This window comes from Microtus pennsylvanicus, chromosome 7 (genome assembly GCF_037038515.1).
Source record: "Microtus pennsylvanicus isolate mMicPen1 chromosome 7, mMicPen1.hap1, whole genome shotgun sequence".
NCBI classification, from domain to species: Eukaryota; Metazoa; Chordata; class Mammalia; order Rodentia; family Cricetidae; genus Microtus; species Microtus pennsylvanicus.
In genome coordinates, this window is record NC_134585.1 from 64715130 (window position 1) to 64737357 (window position 22228).

At 41.3% G+C, this 22228-nt stretch overlaps 1 protein-coding gene and 1 long non-coding RNA gene across 3 annotated transcripts; one reads left to right on the forward strand and one right to left on the reverse strand.

The window, feature by feature from the left end:
• Window positions 1-1359: 1359 nt before the first annotated feature.
• Window positions 1360-14739, reverse strand: Zranb2 (zinc finger RANBP2-type containing 2). 2 transcript variants are annotated; one of them, XM_075981024.1, is made up of 10 exons: window positions 14380-14578; window positions 12611-12772; window positions 11610-11692; window positions 9072-9148; window positions 8537-8671; window positions 7670-7839; window positions 6343-6429; window positions 4536-4694; window positions 3493-3567; window positions 1360-3048 (listed from the first exon to the last, which is right to left on the reverse strand). In XM_075981024.1, exons 1-9 carry the CDS (start codon window positions 14433-14435, stop codon window positions 3534-3536), a joined length of 963 nt encoding a protein of 320 aa, XP_075837139.1. In that variant the 5' UTR covers window positions 14436-14578; the 3' UTR covers window positions 1360-3048; window positions 3493-3533. The 2 variants fall into 2 exon arrangements, with proteins under 2 accessions (XP_075837139.1, XP_075837140.1); XM_075981025.1 differs by lacking the exon at window positions 3493-3567 and having other exon boundaries at window positions 14380-14739.
• On the forward strand, window positions 14740-21849 carry LOC142854775 (uncharacterized). Its single transcript, XR_012911368.1, has 3 exons — window positions 14740-14876; window positions 15890-15930; window positions 21296-21849. It is a non-coding gene; the product is annotated as an uncharacterized LOC142854775 (long non-coding RNA).
• Window positions 21850-22228: the final 379 nt, after the last annotated feature.

The following is a 22228-nucleotide window of genomic DNA, read 5'->3' on the forward strand; positions in this document are numbered from 1 at the left end:
CCAGATCTGTATTGCCTATGGTCATGTCTATGAGAGACAACTTCAGTTGATGACTGATGTGAAGGGCCCAGACCACTACGGATGGCACTATCTCTGAGCAAGCAGACCTAGGGTATATAAGAAAGCTAGCTGAGCATAAGGCCAGTGAGTAGACTGTTAGCAAGCAATTCTGCCTTCGAGTTACTGCCCTCTCTCCTAAATTGCTTTTGTTCAGAATGTTTTATCACAGCAACTGAGATTAAACTAAAATTGGGAGCCATTTTGTTTCAGCAAGGTAGTTGTTGGTAGGCTGAACCATGCTCATGCAACAGTGACTGGACTGTGGGTTATTATTTTAAGAGAAGGCATGAAGGTGGGAGGGGATCAGGTTAGTAGGGTTCCAGGGACTCGTGGGTGGATGTGGTCAAAATCCTTGCATATATGTATGAAAACTGCTGAATAAAAAATATTAAAAAAATAAAAGAAAAAGCAAACAAAAGATATAACTCACTTATTTCTTAGTCCTAACAAACATGGACCCACAGTATCAGGAAGTATTGGAAATGGAAAAGTAGCTTATGTATATAATCTTTGCAACTTTTCTATGAATACAGTTATCCCAAAAATGCCTACTTACTTAAAGCTTCTTTACCAAGTTATTATCCTAAAAATATGTGAACAGTTGGTTTACTAATTGTAGATGTTAATTTGTTTTTTATAAGAAATAATACTGAAATTTGTCATTAGACTTGGCTCTTCTGGTTCCCGCAAACAAGTTTTTAATTGCATTGTGTTTTAATCTTACATGACTACTGTAGTCTGGCTGGTGAGACAGCTCAATGGGTAAAAGTACTGATCATCCAACAATCTAGGTATGATGACCTGGAACAACCATGAAAGTGCAGAGTATGGACTCCAAAGTTGATCTCTGGCTTCCACTTCCATACTGTGGCAGAATGTGTACCCCAGTGCCTCATACACATCGATAAACCAACAAAATTTAGGAAGCAGAGCCCTCCTTATCCTCTACCGGACTCTAATAGTGGTCCTGAGCACCAGGCCACCAGGAGAGACAGACTGGCAGCAAGTGCCCAATCACCTTCCCACCTGTGATAGATGGCCTTGTACTGACAGCTTGTTCTGAACTACACTGTTGAATGCAATTCTAGGACACTGATATTCTCTAACTGACCCCAGAAAGTGAAGCCTGCAGTGTCCTGGTACTAAGCAAATACAAATGCAGATTCTGAGTAACATCCCTAAGCTGTTACCATGTTTGTTATGTCTGAAAGCAAGGATGATAAAGCGATCAGAAAAAAGCATAAACAATTAACAAAAGAAAAACCACTATGATCTTAGAAGTGAACATGCAACCAGAGCTTAAAATTTTCTAGTTTATTTCTAATAACCAACACTTGATGCTTGACTCACAGATTTTATTTACATTTGTCTACAGTGTCATTTCCTTATGAAATGAACTAGCACAGCTCAATTAAACCAAATCAAATCATAATAATCTGAACTGTTTGTAAACTCCTATTAGCTAAATTTATAATCTTGTATTTGCCTAGTACAGCCCAAGTGTTAAATACAGAAAGCACAAGAACAAACGAAGGCTAACACGTCGGATCTAGAAGATCTGGACAACTGAGAAAGTCGACTTTTGAGAAGTCTGAGGCACAATTACAAGAGAGTAAGAGCTCGTGTGCAACCTACAGTAAATGCAGCAAGGAAAATAAGACAAAAAACACAGGAAAGCTTGTAAAAATATTATGAAAATATTTCTACATACGATATTCTGTTTTTATCTTTAGATCAATTGAGGTGAAAAACACTCACTTTAAAATAAAAACATTTTGTTTGATCTGTCTCTAAACATCTTAGAATGCTTTACTTATTTAAACTGCAGCAGACAATACTAAGGGAGAAACAGGAACCACAATTCCTATAACAAGGAGCTCCAGCACAACTGCTGGTCCCTTGTATACTTACCTTGTTTTGCTGCGGGAGAGACTGTTAGGAGAAACCTTTCAATTTTTAAACCAGAGAACAAAATGGATCTCAAGTGACCAGATTTTAATTTTAGAAATAAAACTCTGAAAGCATTTTAAGCCATATGTTTTTTCAGGTGAGAAAAAAAAAACTTTCCTTAAATCATGCAGAAAAATAAGGATTCTGTTACTTAGATATCTACAGTGTTGGAAAAAAATCAGACATTTCAAGGCAAATCACTTAAATTCGCGTCTGTCAGCCTGTCACTGAGAAATAGGCTTCAAAAGCTTTCTTCAATTTGCTCATTAACTATGATTTGGCCTTTTTTAAACCTTTATCAATCAAGCACAATGTTTGTTAACTAGATTTTAAAAACATTCCTATTTCTTAAACTTTTATTTCAGAGACATTTTGAATCAGGATGGCTAACCTACTCCTCTGCGAGGGCTAGCATCTATCCTCTTGCGTTAGAAGCGGTGGAGAGCTGATGAGATAAGGATTCTAAGGCACCCTCAGTAGAGAGAACTCAAAGTTCCCGGTTGTCAGCTTTGTGATGTAGTTCATTTCTGGTAAGAAATTACTGGCACAAGTAAACAACATAACCAGGTTGACCACTCCTCCCATATGAACATGAATTGGTTATTCCAACAAGTTTATTAGCCTTGCCCACGTGTCTGGAGTCCAGGCAAGCCCAGGCAACCCTGTCTCAGTCAATAGGACATTTAGAAATGAAAAGGACAAAGAAACCAAGGACTCAGTTACAGCTGTCTTTAAACGAAGCGAATGGTTGTAATAATGAATAGAGAGCATTTGACTGGGGAACAGTATGGCTTAAAATGCAATTTACTTCAATTTCACAAATAAACACAGTTGTACTGTTTTGAAAAGCAATAAAGGCATGCACCTCTACTAGCAAATGTAGTAGCACTTCTGACCAAATGAGACATCAACTTCCTAAAAAATATGCTTCATGCACTGTATTCAATGTTTTTAAAGATGTAAATTTTAATACATTATTTCTTTTTTGAACTTGAACGGGAACCAGAATGGGTTGATCCAGAAGACGACCTGTGGTGCCTGAAAGACACAAGAGAGCAGCACAATCTGTAAACAGCACTGAGCAGAGCAAACACCAGAAAAGAGCAGTGCAAACACTAGGTATCTCGATGCTGGCAGGAGTAATTAAACCTAGGACGGCTGATATACACTTTTGGATGTGAGCCCAGAATTGATGTGATTTTAACTCAAAACTCTCTACAAGTTAAGAATAAACACTCATTTCAAATATAGCCACCTCTCAATTATTCCAGGAACGAAGGGGAAGCCCTGAAAAAAGCCTGCAATCATATGGAAAGGCGTATAATAAAATCACACCAGGTCTCTATGCACACAGCAGGTTTCTGGTGTATGAGAAGGTACACTCAAAGCAGTGAGGTTTTGGAAGTCTAGATCACATAAGGTGACTGTAGAGTTAGCTAAGTGCTAGAGTCATGCAGCCAATATGAGTAAGTCAGTATCAACCTGGGCAAAGTGGTGGTGGTCTGCAGGGGCTGGCCCTGGGCTCAGGGTTGTTTAATGTTTTCACCAATCACCTGGCTTATGGAATAGAGAACATGTGAATTAAGTTTAGATGACAACAATGGGGGTTTATATGTGGCTAAGATAAAAATTTGCAGAAGTGGTAAGAAGGCATCAGAATGAATTTCACTTAAGTACACAGTAATTTTCTTATAAAGAAACAATCAATGTACAGAAAGAAGACTGGGCATAATCTTGAAGTCCAGGTATCAAGGATATCTAACTCTTTGAGAGCAGGAATAACATGATCCCTACCCACTGACCCTGGCCGTCACCAGACTCTATTGATCATTCTTTTCTTTCACAAGCTGAGAAGACATGGAAAATTTGCTAAGATTACAAATGCAGCTACAAATCATAAGATATTGAGAACCAAGAGAAAATTAGTGAAACCGAGTAATCAACTCTGTTGCAGGCTGACTATGCGCATGACAAGTGCATTGTAGGTACAGGCACCCAGTGAAAGTCCTTTTCAAAAGAGAAAAAATAGATCTGGACGGCAAGAAGAAAGAGGTGCTAACTACAAGAAGTAATTTCCAAGGGCATAAGAGTCACTTGCTATGGAAAAACACTTATATGTATTTAAATGAGGATAGATTCCAATGATCTTGCAATTTAATCCTGATTAGGTCCCCTAGAATCCCTACCACTTTGAGTATTTAATTTAAAAAACAAACACATATAAGTTATTTCAACACACAGTTTTTGGATTTCAATCTTTGAGAACACAAAAATAACCGAGAGTTGGCTATAATAATATATACATGGAAATAAAAATTCAAACAATAAAATGCTCAGCGAATAGTCTGTCCCATAAGTTTTTCTAAAGTTAATAACAAGCTAAACAAAGTAATTTGATTTCTGAAGTTTAAAGATGAAAAATATAATTTAAAGAACAAAGGAGAAAGAAACCTAACCCTTGCTTAGAAAGTCCATCTACTCAATACACGTAAGAACACCCATTCTTATGCTACAGAAACCCAAACCTTTCGGGTGACCGTGATCTCGTTCGTCTTTTTTTGCGAACGGCGGGTGAAGAAGGTCTAGAGCGACTCCTCTTCCTGTCTCTCTCAGGAGATGATGAAGAACTCGAGTAAGATCTTTTTCTTGGGGAGGAAGAGCCCCTGTGGGACCTGGAGCTGGATCTTCATTGATTGAGAGACAAAGCAGACGTTTCATTAAGGGCAGAAGTGCAGACTGTCCAGTTCCCAAAAGCAAACAGGACTGTGACTATGAGAGCTTTGTAAGAAGGAATACTTACTGCTTACTCAGCAGAAGACTTCTGGGTCAACCTTCAACATGTTCTATTTATGCACAACCATTTTATCTTTAAAAAAATTCTAAATATTTACCCCTTGTAATTAAAAAGCAGCTTACGGAATTATGACAGAATAATTTTATAATTGCTTATAGCTCTACAACTTAAAGTATATAATTAGTGAAATCAAGACATAACTTCAATTCTGCGACTTCATGATCAGAAATTAGATCCTTCCATTTTGGGAAAATCCACACTATGTAAAATCTGAGGACAATGAACTTAACTTCTTACAGGTAAGGTGCAGCAGAGAACCCAGGGACACAGCCCAGAAAGACAGAACAGTATGTTGTAAGTAGTCAAAGAAAATGGCAGCTTTAAAACTTGGTTTGTGCTTAGATCTGTGCTATGAAACATGAAGTTGTGACATTCACGTTTTAGGTGGAAGTAGATGTAAAAATTTTTAAATGCAAATCTATCTTCACTTACATATTGTGGTTGAAGGAATTTAGCTCAAACTTCCCAAAAAATTCACCTTTGGGCTTAAAATAAAATGAGAAAGCCCAAAAGGAGAATTCTTTGGAAAGTTGTAAGCAATTACAATGTTTGGGAAGGGTATGGAGGGACCCACCGAGACTCAAGGGTCTGAAGGAAGCCCCGGCATGTCGACACATAGGAAAGCACCTTTGCTCTACTGTACTGGCTCAGTGAGGGCACGCACCACTCTCCTCCTCAGTGGGACTCAACGGTAGTTGCCCTCAAACGCTAGAATGGACTCAAGTAAGTGAACCTTTCTCCAGAAGAGCTGTTAGGAAACTTCAATGTGAATTCCCACAAGTGGGATTTTAGAGGCTTTCGTGTTAATGCTGCGTGCCTGCAGTAGACAACAATACAGTGACTTAACATAAAGGCAGCATATTTTGATGAAGTACAGAAAATGTTTTCAAGAAAGCAAAAAACTAGCGTTTCAATTGCTTCTTTACCAATCATTTCCCTTTGATATCTGAATAAACACAACTGAAATGTTTACAGCACGGCTTATATCACATATGAGCTAACATCCTATTTGACTTAAGTTTTAAGAGGAATGATTGTTACACAGATAACTTATAACAGTCTTTAAAGTCAGGGAGACACTCAGTAGAAACTGAGATAAAAATGGCAAAGCTGTTTCTGTAAACAGCTGCCTGTAAAAAAATCTATTCTGAAAACTGCATACTGGACTGGTCTTCCTTTTTTGTTTTGGCAATAATGCATCATTTGTATGTCAAATTTAATTAATGACTGCAAACATAATCTTACTACACTAGCTACCTGGTGGAGTAACTTGGCCTCACCTCCCCACATTATACATCTTGGCTATGAATGTCCTGGCACACACTGTGAGGTGAGACTGAGCCCAGGCAAAGGCACTAGCTTCCTAGTGCTAAAATACAACTGCAAATAGAAGCCGTTGATGAGGAAAAGCAGCAGAGCCTTTGGGAGCCTTAAGTACTTTCCTCTCTTGCCTTACAGAGAGGGGCTACCTCATTCACCTTGATTTCGAACCACGGGATCTGGAATGTTCTCTGGAACCGGAGTGAGACCTTGACTGCGAGCTGGAAGAGCTTCTTGAACGGGACCTGGAACAACACGGAAGCATTTTTTTCCCTAGGACCACATTTTTAAGCTCTGTGATATGAACACTGAAAAAAAGACATATTAAAAGTGCATTTTTCACATAAAAGATATCTATGCAAGATATTTTTCCAAGCAAAATACTCAAAACAAGGTTTCTTATAATAAAGATTAAGCTTAAAACAAAACACAGTGCTGACTTTCTGCACCAGATTAAATCTAAGGCTCCTAGACCGTAAGCAAATGAACAGCACGGGTTCACAATGATACAGTTGTTCACACTGAAGTTCTCCAGTGCTCAGAGGCCGGAAACACTACTGCTGCAGCACACCTTTGACGGCTACTCTTCACCTGTTTGTCTTAGAGAATTAAAGATAACAAACCTAGCAGTGCTCTACATTAATTGCATTACTGGCAAGAGCGTAGCCCAGGAAATATAAGATTTATAGTCTGAAAACCACAAGTGACATCTCTGACACCATCTTTAGTTTGTCCCCACAAATGGGAAATGTCATACTTTTATCTCAAAATTATTCTGTTTTAAGGAAAGGGAGGGATTTGAGTTGAGCCTAGGGCTCCATACATGCTAGATAAAGCTGTATCACTGATGTATATTCCCCAGCCTTCAAAATTACTCAAATAATATTGTTAGGCTGTATAGTACTAATTTAAGTAGTTGGTAACACATTTTATTCTTACATATGTTTAAAAATAATGAGCCATTAATTCTCAACTGTATGATACACTATTTTTTAATTACTAAATACATATTTACAACAACCTAACATCCTGCTTTAATTTCTGGTTACTTGAGAAGCATTAAGTACCCAATGGCTAGATTTCTTCCTTTATTCAGAAGAATACCAAAATAAATTATCAGAAATTTTGCAAGTGTCATTAATGGCCAGATATCTCCAGCTAAACCTCTAATATACTGAAACAAATATCCACTTGATAATGTCTGAACATATGCTATCTACTTAAGTATATATCACTTACACAGTGCTTTTGAACTTAAGTTATTCTAGTCAAAGCCAAGAGGGTGACACAGAACAAGCAACTTCTAAGGTTTGAAATTTCTGAAAATACAGGGCAGTATCTGTAGGGTACAAAGATAAAGTCTAGCTAAGGTGACTTGACTGATTATTTAAAATAAAAGGCGTATTTAAGTAAAATAAGGTTTATAAGTAGAAAGTTAGATACTGACATTTTGACTGGTGTTACCCTTGGCCTGCACCCGTTTACCTGGACCTGGACCTTGAACTTGAGGGGGAGGATGAGCGTGATGAAGATCTCGAGTGAGATGATCGAGACTTTGAGCGACTCCGCCTATTGGCTTTCTTTTTGTTACTGTCTTCTTCTTCACTGGCATCAAGATTATATTTTGAGAGATCAGCATCATCTTCATCCTCATCCTAATAAAATTTTAATTCTATTTAGATATTTACATATTGATGATACCCACCAAAATAGATGAATCTTCATTATACAGGACATTATCAGATGGATCTGTTACCAAATGCTGCAATGTAAACTTGTTTTCCATCTGAGGGTTCACCTACTAAACTCATTTGATAGAACTGACTTGAGAACTGGGCAGACAGTCCAGGCAAGATCCTACAAGCTACCCCACTGGCTCTCAGAACATATAACAAACTGTCAGCAATTTTTAATTTTGGCTTGAGTTCTTGGTCCACCACTACCAGCCTTAGTCTGGAACACCATTTTCTCACCTCTCTGCTACAATAACAATTTGCTTGGTTCTGTGCCACTAACACTTCAAGGTGCTAATCACATTGAAAAATAGGCACCCACTCTTCCATCAGCTTGGCTTAAAAGACTAAAAAAGATTTAATATATAATAAAGAGATACACACGAACCATTTGTTTCTTAAAACACAAAACCCTTACATTGTAAGGTCCGGACTTAAGATAGCTGGACCATAAACTCATACTATGGTGCACTCCTTAACTCTTTACCTCAAGAAACCCAACCCCCCCCCGCCCCGACCCAAGCAAGATAGTGCTGCAATGGTCCAGGTGTCACAAGAGGTACCCTGAGCTTCAGAACAGTTCCAGTAAGATAAAGGGGAATGAGGGCAGGGTCGTTACCTCATCCAGCTTATACTTAGACAGATCTTCATCCTCATCCTCTTCTTCTCCCTCTGATTCTTTATCTTCGACTTCCTTTAATATAGATGCAGGACCAACTGCCTTCCCCCTGTATTTTTTCTTTTTACGTCCAAACTAGAGAAAAACAAATAAAAAATATTTCTTTAGGCTGAAACACATGAAAATCATTTTATTTTTAACACTATTTGTGTCTATCTGGAAAGACAGATATTGAAATTTGAGCCTGTAAGCCCCTGCACTTGCAGGTGGAGATGGAAGATCCCTTACTGGCCAGCCAGTTCTAGGTTCAATGAGAGAACCTGTCTCCAAAAACAAGGTAAAGATACCAACAGAGAACGGCCTCCAGTATCAATCTACAGCTTCTACAGATGCACAAGTAAGGGCACATACACGGCTACTACAATGCACTCGTGCACACACACACACAGCTCTTCTGAATTCCAGGTTATTCTATTCATTTTTTATCATTTCTCTAACATAAAATGTAGTTTGTATACATCTATTGAGAGCTTACCTCATCATACTCCCCATCAGATTCTTCTCTTTCTATATATTCAACATTTTCTCTTTCATTAAAACCACCTCCATATCCTTTAAAAAGAGGGCATAAATTGCTGTAACAACTCAAATAACAAAATTTGTATGCTCATACTATTCCCAACTAACAGAAAATGAAAATCTAATCAATGGTAGTTCTTTATGTAAATAATAATTAGTAATCTTTTCCAAGTTAAAAATCCTGATAGAGAATAAGCCAGATCTACTTTAGTTGTGACAGGTCACTCATGAAAAATATATGCAGAATATCTGCTATGACAAAGTTTTAGACAGAGTTTCCTCTCCAGTATAACTCTTCTCATAAGAACCAGGATTAAACTCAATATTTATCTGACAATGCAGACTTTGAAGGTAGGGTTAAGATGAACCATCCAACCAAGGGGCACATCCTGATGTGGGCAGCACTAATCACAAGATACAAAACTCTTCAAGAGACCAGGTCTTAGGGGGAAATCACAAACCCAGCTGGGATATAATGAATTGACAATTACACAACAATGTAAAATAAGTAGCTTTTATAGGAAGGTCAAAAATATCACATCTGGAAAAAAGTCTGGGTATTACAGTTCATCTATTGTTACTTAAGACTTTGGCTTCAGAAGAAAACAAAGCCAAGAGAGAGGGCCCAAGGTAGATCTTTAAGGTGGAACACAGAATATAGTGAGAAACACAGAGCACTGAGAGGAAGGAGATAAAGTAGAACTTGCAGAAGGCAAAGCTGCCTCTGGAAGTTAAGACGTAGAACCCCAGGAAAGAAGAAAAAAACACCGAGAATGTTATGTATTAAGTGTCTTACATATTAAGAATCAAAAACAAATAAGCAAGCAAGCAAAGTGGGGAAAGAAAAGCTGGAAGGACTAGATTTAAAAAAAAAAACAAAACAACTGATCTACCATTAGGCCCCTGATCCCCAGAAACCAAACAGGGGCAGTGGTGTGAAATTAGTGAGAAAAGGCAAACAGGGGAACAGTGTTACCAACTTAAGAGCCTCTCACGCTGAGTATGAGCACTGTCTGTGACACAATCACACCGCAAGGAGATAACAGTTAACTGCTGGCAATGGCAAATAACACTCTGCCAGAGGTTCACCATCAACACACAGAAAATACAGTAGCCAACAATTGGCAAAAACCATCTACACAATGACGAGGCTTTGGGACCCGTTCCTCAAAGTCCAATAGCTGACACAAGTATAAAGAGTTTATGATGTTCGCACAAAAGGTGCCACAGACTTGAGTCACAGGACACGGAGCTATCAAGCTGGTGCTGATCTGAAAGTTTTATTCTTACCGGCTAATTTCATAGTGGCAGAAGTTCCTACACTCACTATCCAAGGAAGAAAAATAACCAACAGTCTTACTCAGCTGCAAACCCTGCTAGTCATGAGAGGCTTTTCCAGATATGCCCCGTGGTGCAATAGTAACACAATGTTATGGGGACCACGGTCTGATAGGATTCACAGTTCTCTCTAGCAGACAAGCAAAAAACCCCATGGCTCAGTAGGTCATAGGACCTGGGGGGAGCCTGGTACAATTACTCTGCTATATGGACAAGAGAACATGTGGAGGGCTTCTCTTTGGGCGGCACATACCACATCCTTTCCCCTAAGGCTCAGTGATCACCAAAGGGGGATGGAAAGACTGTAAGTGCCAAAGGGAATGCAGCACAGGGTAGCAGAACAGTTATTTGATGGATCCAGCTGCACAGCTGAACTATGGACTCACAGTGGCTGTGACTGTGGACACACTTTCACAAGATCAAGCCGCCCAAGTCCAGCATGGATTGGGGAGGGGCTGTTACTGCTGGCTGCTAGGAAACAAGGGCCCACTGGGCGTCACCCATGCTCCAGGAGACCCATATACATACAGTCAGCACTAACGGTGCTCAGTGGTTTAAAAAGGAAAGAAAGAGCACATAAAGCTGAGGAGTTAGGAGATGAACTGGAGGTGAGGGAATGTCTGGCCTGTGAATTCCATCAAAACACAAAGGCAATGTGAAATTTGCAAACAAAACCCCAACAACAACAAAAAAGAATTGACATCTTATGCTCTGTAACTTGTAGTTTTAAAGTTTTTCTGGTAATTCAGAAATGTGACGAAGACTATGAATAACCTTTTAAGTTTTACAGGATGTCTTTAAAGGTGTCCTTTACCTATCTGTCACACTAGGACACATCTAAGCTAGGAGAGGGAGGCAGAAAAGCATTTCTGAGTACCCTACGATTCCAAATGCTAGGGCAGGCTGCCTAACACTATTTCATAAACCCAATGAATAAACCAGGTGTGGTGGTTCATGCTGGTAATAGTAGCACACAGGAGCGTGAGGCCAAAGCTATTCCTGGTTATACACTAAGTCTGAGCCCAGCTAAGGCTACATAAACAGAACACACACACAAAACAAACCAAAGAGAAGACAGATTCCTTTTTCTCCCATGCTCTCTTGAGAAGGTAGTAACTTCTTTTAGAAATTGCAATTAGAACGTGGCTCTATTTACCTGTTCTTTCTTCTAGCTTAGCATACTTTGGAGTATTACACATGTTACACTCCGATCTTCTGGCCCAATTCACATTACTGCAACTACAATTGTAAAAAAAAAATCACATCAGAAGGCTCCCAAACATTGAAGAAATATTATTAAAAGAAATATTCAAAAACTCTTTGGTGAAATAACTAGTACCAAGCAACGTTCATAAGAAGTAATGAAAATTAAAACACAAAACACAACATTGTTCTAGAGAACATGGATTCCCAGAACAGCCTGAAGTATGTAGGCAGAGAACAAAATCTATTCAATATAAACAATAGTTCGAGAAGTGACATAACTAGAGATTTGGCTACCTAGGAGAAAAACACTACTTTAATTAAAGATGCTATTATTTATCATCTCTGAATCCACCTTTTAAATATGGCTACCGTTCTTATTCCCCTCTAAGGACCCCTTTGCAGTACACTAAATCCACTGACTTACATTTGTTGCTGAACAATTTACTTGCATAGATTCAAAGTCTATCTATAGGACCAGCGCTTTATCTAAGATGCTTTTCTGGTCTGGTGCTTTTTCATATATGAAGGATTTATCTATATTCTATAAAATGTGGAGACTGGAAAAAAATCAATACAAAATGAAATCTAAATTTGAAAGACAAAAATATTAAGAAACTTAACAAGAAACATTTTTCATGGGAGGCAATTTATGCTTGTCAAGTGACTTTCATATTATAAAGAGGCAATTATCACTAACAGGAAGTAGACTACTCGGTGCTGTCAATGTCCCCATCCCTTTGGTTATCAGCTCATAAACACTCCATCACAGCAACAATTGGTAATACCCCTGAAAGATAAACATTTCCTTTTCACTATACTTAGGATGAAAGCCAATGAAGTTGTGGCTGAAAAGGATACACTGTCTTGTCATGGAATTAGTAAGAGTTCACCGTATTAACGAGTGGTGATGGAAGTATCTTTAGTGTGGTAACGGCAATCTGAAGCACATACGTTTTGCATTGCCAGTCATTTGCACTAAACAAGCCCCGGCTCTTCTCTGCCAGTGTCTTTCCTATTTCTGTGCCCCCAGCTTTCATCATCTTGGCCTCAGTTGTTTTCTCTCGACCACATCTGTTACAGCTTGTTCTCCTAGCGAAGTTCACATTTCCGCACCTGCAGACAAAATGAGAAGCACGTAAAGAAGTGATTCCTAAATATTAAAACTGTCTTCACTACACCCTGGAACACAGAACAAGCTTACCCCATCATGTTCATCAGCATCGTTTGAGAGAAACAAGGACTGGATAAAAATCTCAACCTTGTATTTTCAACGACAGTAACCACTTCGGGATTTAAACCTTTCTAACTCCAGACTAGCCATTAGCTAAATTAAACTCCCCTGTTCCAAAGTGCCATCTGACTCTTCCTCAACAACTAAGGTACCAGAGATGGAAAAAGAACACCGAATCAACTCTCAGTTAAAGCTGTGATGAACTTTAGAAGCACAATCCTAGGGATAGACCCACCAGGAAACAACAGGTACAGAGGGGCTCCGGAGAACTGATAAAATGTCCTTTCAGAGGTAGGATGTGGGATGATAAGAGAAAACATAGGCTATGTTGACTAAAAGTATACATTAAACAGTAAAGAAATTTGAGTAGTATAGTGTTTATCAAACCTAAAACATATCGGAAACCAAATCAAACCACAACCAATGAAGTCAAACCTTATATTAAACACTAAAGGTTTTATATTTTATGTACTTACAAGACCTTACTGATTACCAGTTAATGCATGTTAGATGCTCCAAATAGCATTTAATGTTTAAATTAAGAAATACAAGGGACCACCCGATTTAAAAATGAATATGTCAATGGAAGTGTAACACTAAACTGAACGACACCATCCAACTTTTAGGTTGCTTTTCTGTTAAAAAAAAATACACAAGATCCAAGTAACCCTAAAAATATGTTCTGAAAAAATGTTTCCCTGACATATATTCAGTAGAACATTTTGTTTCTGTCAATGAGTTTAGGTGCACAGAACTACGAACGAAGTGTCCTCCCGAAATATCTGGGCTCGGTTTTCAGTAAGAACACAGAGAGCACATTTTCTACAAGTCACGGAAGGCACCAAGTCAGAGGCTGGTGTCCTGATCTCTGAATGGTTCCAAAGTGTCACGTCGTTCCCTGCAATGTCCAAGAGGACCACGGTTCTACTCTGCTAGACGGTTAAAAATCAGGTGAATGTGAGCGTCGTCATTTCCTTGCTCTCCACTCACACTACCTATGTTATTTCGGTGTTTAACTGTAAGCGAGCGGAGGGGCTTCAAGTTAGATGCTCGGCAGCGGAGAGAACTGGCAGGACACCCGGGCTTCCTCCAGCTTTGGCTCTGGCTAAGAGCACGAGCTGGTACATCCCGGAAGATTTCCACCGCCACCAGCCGAGCACTCCGGCTTCACAGCCACGTACGCGCCGGGGCCTCTGCCTCCGGGAAGGAGGGTGCGGGAAAAAAAAAAAAAGCCAAAGTCACTGGAAAGGCTCGGCAGGCCCGAGAGCAGCCCCGACTGCTCCCGGGCGGGGACGGAGGGCGCAGCGCAGCGGCCGAGCTCGGAGGAGGGCGACCGAGCGTAGAGCGCCGGGCGGGGGTCACGTGCGGCCCGCCCGCGACCCGCTCAAGGCCGGCGGCGACCGTCCTGCCGTCCCCCACCCAGGCCGTAAGCCCCGCCGCCGCCCTCAAGAGGGCCGCCCCCGGCCCCACGCCGCCCCGCCGCGCTCACTTCTTGTCCGGGCAGATCCAGTCCCCGTCACTGACTCGGAAATTCTTGGTCGACATTTTGGACACCAGCAGCACAGCCGCCCGCAGCGACGTCCCCGACCGGAGCCGCGGGGCCTCGCGCCGGGCTGCCCGCGCGCCGCCGGACCCGCCCTCCGCTGTTGGGGGGGGGAGAGACGGGGTCAGACGACGAAAGCCACCCGGGCCGCGAGCCTGCCGCCGCCGTGAAGAAACGACGCCCGAGACCCCGCCGCTCGGCCCGAGGCTCTGCCCCGAGGAGGCCTCGCCGCGTTCCTGATCAGGCGCTGAGGAGACAGCCCGGTCTGGTGGCCATCGCGGCGTCGCGGGCGCGGCGGAGTGTCCCGTAGACTTAAAAGGACCCCGGAGCGATGCGCTTCCGTTTCCGGGGTGGGGCTAGGGTCGCGGAGGCGGAAGTGACTCGGCGGGGCTCGGAAGCATGGGCTTTGGCGTTGCCTAGGGTTCACTGGGGCGAGCGATAAGGTGGGCGGTTCGAGTCTTTGGAGAAGATATTTTGAGTTTTGAACAGGGTGTGAGACTAGTCCGGGCGCCCTGGGTTTCACTGTGTCGTCCAGGCCGGCCCCGAACCTCCCTCAATCTTCCGTAGGCCACGCCAACACATCAGGTGTTTCTCCTGTTAGGTCCAGCTGGCTTCGAAATCTGCGTAGCCAGGCTGCTTAGTATTTTACTAGAAAAGTCGTATTAATAAATGAAAGCAACTCTCTTCTTTGGGATGTTGTTTAAAAACTTAGCTTTTAAAATATGTAATCTGTAAGAGATATGCCTGGCACAGGCTTATCGAAAGGGAGCTATCCGAAGGTTTTTAGAAATAGGACATTGCCAGTAGTGGTAACGATTACCGGTGTCTTCTGATACCACCCCGCTACCCCTCTCCAGTCTTAACGCTGGCCCTTACTTTGAATTTATTCTCTCGCTTTTTAAAAGATTTAGTTCATGTACCGTATGGTTACTTTTTTTAAAAAAATGAGAAATAGGAGTAATTTGCTGTTAGAGAGTGGTTTATAGTTCTGAATGGTTTCTGAGTCTGCAGGTCGTTGCACGTAGCTTACCTTTGTTTCAGTTACACAGACAGCTGCCACGTCTTTGTGACAGTTAACTCCCCAACCCCACCCACACCTTGTTGCTGTAATTAGCCCTCATGTGAACATTCTTAAGCTAACCCCCAAGCCCTATGTTTTGCCACTGTAATCAGCACGCGTGAACATTCTTAATGCACGAATTCTGCCACTTACATGAGAAAGGTTTTCTAGCATGTAGCTTATGTCTAGGAGAAAAACTGTTAAGCTACTTTTTGGTTTTAATGTCTAACACCTTTGATAATTGTAATATCTTGATCATCTCAGTTGAAAACTGTTGGTTATCTTTTTATCTTGACAGTTGTTCACATCTTCCCAGTTATTTTGTATTGTATAATCACTGATTTTTTTCCTGATTTTTTTAATCCTGGGTAATGTGGAATTTTTATTTCCTTTTAGCAAGCAATCCTTGCGTTGGCATCACAGGCTCAGTCTTGCGTGTGAGTACTGGTTCTATATCAGTTGACTCCTCTGAGTATTGCTGTGCTTTAAAAAAACATTTTTACATGTATGGGTGTTTCGTCTGCATGTATGTCTGTGTAACGCATGCATGCTGGGTGCCCTCAGGTCAGGAGTAGGCGTGAATCCCCTGGAACCGGAGTTACAGAAGGTTCTGAGCTCAGAGCCGTCAGTACTCTGAACCACTCACCGAGCTGTCTCTTCAGCCCGTGCTGTGCTGCTCTCTTGAGTCTGTCCTGTACCTAAGCACTTGGGTTGTTTGGGTACCTTAGCAGTACTTTTAGATGTAGTTTATTACATGAATCATTCCCATGCTGCTTTGATTTGTTCTGCACACACTCATATATGTGAGTGCATAACTTGAGTGTGAGTGAGTTCATACTAGATTTGGAGAACATGCTTTCCCATCTTTTTTTTTTTTTTTTTTGCTCACATACTCTGTCTTGCAGTGTTATTTTTTTATGGTTATTTTGTGAGAAATAAAAGGTTTCCCTTGAAGTTTTGGCAGCTTGTCATAGCTATAGCATTTGACCAGGGTCCTAACATAAGGTGAAGTGGTGAGGGAAAAGAGAAAGGTGTGGGATTTTTTTTTTCCTCCACACTTAAGACTACAGAGATTTTCTTTCCTTGCTTTTATACAGAAATATAATTTCCCCTATACTCTCACTCTTTGGATGGGAGGAGAGCTGTGAAGCAGTTTAGTATTTCCTTACAAACTGGTAGCTCACAAATGTGTCTTTCCCCAGTTCTTATGGCTAGAAAAAGATTATTAATTAATTATTACAGATTGTGCCATTACTACAGACTTACTAGCTGCCAAGTCAGCTACAAGAGAGAAAAGGAAGCAACTGTCAACGAACCCATACCACTAAGTTCCGGCCCTCTCTGCTGCTATTTGCCCATTTTTATTTCCTTCTTGGTGCCCTCAGATAAGGAAGGGCTTTGAGTATTTTATCCAGGTTTTCCTTGTGATCAATGGGAAAAAGAATTAACAGTGGGCCTGCCCCATCCTCTGTTACAAATTAAACCATAATGAGGTGTTAGTACCCATCTATCAAAGTGAACAAAGGAAAGCTCAGGTAGTCCAGGGGTTAGGATGACTAGAGTTCCCACGGACTGCAGGCTATGTGTTCCTTCACATGGTACTCAGGGTAGTAACAGTGAGATAGCATGAAGGTGGAGGACTTAATCTCTACAGTGTACAGTGTCGCTAAGCTATGGTGTTCAGTCAGTTAGGTATAGTCAATGTGTTTTCAACTTACAATTGGTTTGTTATATGATATTTTCAATCCAGTGAACTTTATGCAACCTCAGAACAAGTCAAGTAGCATTTTTTTCCCCCTCTGGAAAATACTTGTCACACTCTACTAAAATCTGAACAAATGCATGCACTATGACCCTGAAACTCCTCAGGGTGTTCCCTAAGCCCTACAAATGTTTATACTGAAGATGCAAGTAACAGTGTTCATAACTTCATTATTCGTGATATTCCCAGTTGGAAGTTTTCTGCCATTCTAATGGTAGCCAGAGTAAAGAAATAATCATACAGTTGTCTAGTGAACTACAACATGCAGCAGTAAGAGTGACATTGAAGCCACATTGAACACTGATGGTCACCTGAAATACAACATTGAACTGGTAAATCCAGACACAAAATGGAAAAGTCTATATCATTCCATTTATGTTAAGTTCAGTAACTTCAGAGTTAGTCTCCCACAGCGCTTACCATTGAGAACTGGAGATAATGACTGGGGCTAGTAAAATGGCATGTAGTTACTGGAATAAAGGAGGGAATGTAGCTGGTAAAGCTCTGGGAGAGTCAAATCAGCAGAAAAGTGTAGGCGGATTTTTCTGCCCCACGTGCCAGCTCCCAGATCACAACATGAGACCTTGTTAATTATAAACGTTCACCCAATAGCTTAGGCTTGTAACTAACTAGCTCTTACAGCGTAATTCATTTTTATCAATCTTCTTTTTGTCTTGTGGCTTTATTACCTTACTCTGTCCTGCCCACGCTGCTTCCTTTTCATCTGGCTGGCGACTCCCCCCTTCGTCTTTCCAGTGTCCTGTGTGTCTGAAAATCCTGCCTAACTGTTGGCTGTTTAGTTTTCTATTAAACCAATGAGAATGACACATCTTCACAGTGTACAAAAAGATTACTCCACAACAGAAGAGTCCTTTACAGTGAGTCTGGGATAGAATAAGTACAGTTGAAGTGTAGGTCTGCCAGTAACCGCAGCAGGTGAGTTCAAAGACCATAGAGGGCTTTTCAGGGAGGGCCATTCCTAGAGTAGTGAGTGAATTTCTTTGTATTAACCTGAAAGAAAAACCCAACTACCCATTATTTTTATTCTAATTTTTTGATTAGTAATTTTGTCCCATCTCCTGGGTACACTTGACCTATCATGGTCAAACATTCAGAGTGAATTATCCATGCAAGTTACTCATACATGAAACTATACTTACTGATTGATAAATATTCATGCAGACAAGCAAATCTTGGTCCCTAAGAGGTTAATCAGGTATGGTGGACACATCTGAGATTGTGAACTTACATAATAAAAAAATCTGTCTTTATTTACTCTGTTAGGGCTCTCTCTACTTGCCAAGAACCAACATCAGAATATATGCTTTAACCCCTGCCCCCAAAGCCAAACCAAAACAGACAAAAGAGCTGGGGAGGTGTGTTGTAAAAGGTAGTCTCATGGAATGTTGAGGCAGAAGTATCACTCAGGTCTGAAAAGGGCTAAGAGAAGCTCCTGTGTTTCAATAGCACATTCATCTAAGACAACTGTTTCCGTCCTTAGTTTACAGGATTCTCAGGCTGCACTACGATGCTTAGACCTGAGCAAGCAGGCTTTTAGCTTGTCCTGACCCCATGTGCGCTTTGGAAAACCTTTCTTGTAGAGATCCCTGTCTCCTGTGTCTTGGGCCACACTAAACTTGGTCCTGTGTGGCTCCTATGTGATAGGAATCCTGGTGTCTTTCATTACCCATGGTGATAGTGATGGGGCACTTAGGTTGTGAGGTTCTCCGGATGCTCTCTTGTGTATGGTTCCAGCAGAAGGTCTGTAAGCTCTGGGGCTGGCTTCTGTGAGGTGAACTAGCGACCCATGGCCATGGCAGGCCCTGGAGGGAGGCTTGATTAAAATTCTCACTGACCAGGGCAGAAGTTTTTTTTTTATTTGATGGGATCATACAAATTTGGACCACTAAAATGGTGCTGATTGACTGATTGATAAGTGATATATTAAGAGGAGTGTATAGTGGGCAGGCCACAATACACTTTCTGTGAAACACGATTAATAAAAACTCAGAGGCTGATATCGGGGTTCAACCTGAAGATCCAAAAAGCAAAACAGCCAGCCACTGGCTCTTACTTCAACCTTAGTCCCAAATGGTGATCCTGCCTCCAGTAATCTCAGAAGGAGACTGTGAGTGAAAGCTGTCTCCTCCCGTTTTACAGTCCTCTCTAGGTCTTAGATTAAAGGCGTGCACCACAGTTTCAATGGCAGACTAGTGTGGCTATTGGGATTAAAGGTGTGTGTCACATTGCCTGGTCTGTAAGGCTGACCAGTGGGGCTGTTTTACTCTGATCCTCAGGGAAGCTTTATTTATTAAAATACAAATGATCTTTGGACCTGAAGTCACCTTTATGAGGTTGTGTGGACTCTCCTCTTTCCCCAAGGGAAATACAGGTAGTCATAGGTCCCTTTAATTTGCCCCTGCTGTCATTATTTCTACATCCAGGGCTGCAAGTGGCATGCTAGGTAGCATTTTTTTTTATGGTTTTTCTTGTCTCTTCCCAGGGCTTTTCCTGACTGTGGTAGTGCACAATCAGCTTGCCCCTTTCAGCCGTACCTTTTCTTGCTTTTAATTGACACAGTATCTCCCTGCTCTCCTAGATGGTTGAAAGTCTTGTTCAAATGATGGGCATTGCTTACCTCAATAAGAAAGTGCTTCCTCACCTGCCTAGGGCCCCTCACCTGTCCTTACTGCTGGTAACTGTGGAGAGAGCCAGGCTCCCAGTTGGCATTGCAGTATTCAAATTCCAGGGTTGCCGTGAGGAAGGCCCAGAAGGGTCAGAAGACGATGTGGATGGAAGATGGACTGACCTGTAAATGTAAATGCTAAACATTCTATAAAGACCAACAATTATGTTTTCTTTCATTTTATGGTGACACCTGTGTTTGTGGTCCTCTTCCACAAGTTCCTTGACAGTGTTCTGGAGGCCATTGTAAAGTGGCTCACAGACTGCACAGTGGATGTTGTGGGGTATGTTAATCACTCAGTAGGCACCAAGCAGATGGCATCAGAGAACCCAAGAGGCAAAGCAGCCGTACTGTCTAACTAAGAGACTGTAAGAGGGTGTCACTGGATAACACTGTCACCATCTTCTCCTTGCAGTAAGAGCTGTGAGATTAACCAGGAATGGTATTTCCGACAAAAATATAAACAGGTTCCTTCTGGGAATGGGGAAAATTTTTATGTGTACTGACTCAATAAATAGAATAGCCATGCAATGTGTTTTTCTTATCCCACACATTTATCAACGAGTTGGTACACCTCAGGTGGGCCCTGTAGCTTGTAATTACTTTTATAATCAAATTGTTGTTAGAGAGAGCTCCTCCCAACGTCTTGGATGTCCTCATAGTATTGCTGGTCAAGGCACTTCTGCTAAACAGTCTGCACTTCAGACCCCAGTAAGTATCTTCCCTGTAACTATATTTCCAAAGGTTCTGCTTGCTCTGGTTGGTTTCTTTGTTCTCCTGTGACCCAGTTGGTTATGGTATTCAGGGCCACCATAGCCTCTAGGCAGTGCCATTTGGGAAAAAGCACACAGGGAGAGGTAGCTTGATCTTTGTGTTTGTGTGCTGAATAGCAGCTTAACACAAAATTAGCTCAAAAATTTAATCTCAGTTTATGTGACTGAGAAGGTTGGGAGGGGCTTAGTTGTTTTTTCTGCTCAGTGTTTCACCATGCCGCTATCAAGCCGGCTGCAGCAGCTGTGCTGGCGGCAAAGTCATGGGTGAGCAGCTATCTCATGTGTTTGTGCCCCACATTGGGCGCAAGGTGATGTGCTTATCTAATTATCCTTATCAATAAAAGACCAGGAGTCAGATATCAGGTAAGAACCCGAAAGATCAGAGAAGCAGCGGAGCAGCTCCCAGAGGCTTCCAACCTCTTCCATCCCTTCTTCTAAAAAGGGCCAAAATCTTCCCTAAGCCCTGCCTTAACTACTTCTTCAGGCCTATAAAACCTCTGAAGCTTGGAGTCTTTTTCTGAGCTATTCTGGTTTTTGGTGTTGTAGAACTCTGAATACTGAGGTCATCGTTTTCTTTGCAGATTCTGGCCAGGGCTTTCTCGCAGCTCCTAGAGACGGACCTCAGCCGTGCATCATGTGGCCCTCTGAAAGCATGGAGCTTATTGCTCCGAAGCCAACAGGAGAGCTTCTCCCAATTCTGCTACTACTGCTGTTACAGCTGCTTACAACAGCTATTATCGTTGCTAGAGTCTTATATTCAATGTGACATCATAGGTGAAATGATTCTACTCTGTTTGCTGTGTTACATGACCTAATAAAAGGAGGGACATCCCGTTATACTAAGTGCGTCAGGAATCTTAAGAGCCATTTTTAGGTCTCACCAGCCATGGTTCTTGAATGGGTAACTGCTGTCAGCACATGAAATCCTTCTTAAACAGGTTGTCTGCTTTTTTTTTTGACATTCTTTTGGGAACAGTCACTAATTTATTAGTGTACTTAGAAAGTATGAATTTCCAATGTGAATCTACATCGACACTCATGTCTCACAGACTTCAAAGGGACATCTCTGAGCATGTTTTGTCATACAGAGTTTTCCTTACACTTTAAAATAAATGTACTCTAAGAAATGATTAAACAGTGTGTATTTAATGTAATTTATAACTGACATTTCAGAAAGTCAGTGATAGGAGACTGGAATGCACACACTTGCACACACACTTCATAACCCTTCAACTTAACAGCGTTTTCTTATTCTGTAGGAATCATTGGTGGAATTTATTTGCCAGCTGGTGTTTCAGAGTCCTTTATAAATTAGTTATAGTATTTACTAGCCATGTGGAGGTGAAGAGATCTAATTAGGTCAAGGAGGCTGGCCCTGCTGGAGACCCAAAAGCAAAGCCGGGAAGGTGTCAGCTGCAGATCCCTGTTGTGGTCTCGTGAGTACACGTTTAGGGGTGGGTAGTGGAACAGCAGAAAAGATACAAGTTTACAATAAAAATAGTTTTGATGAAAAT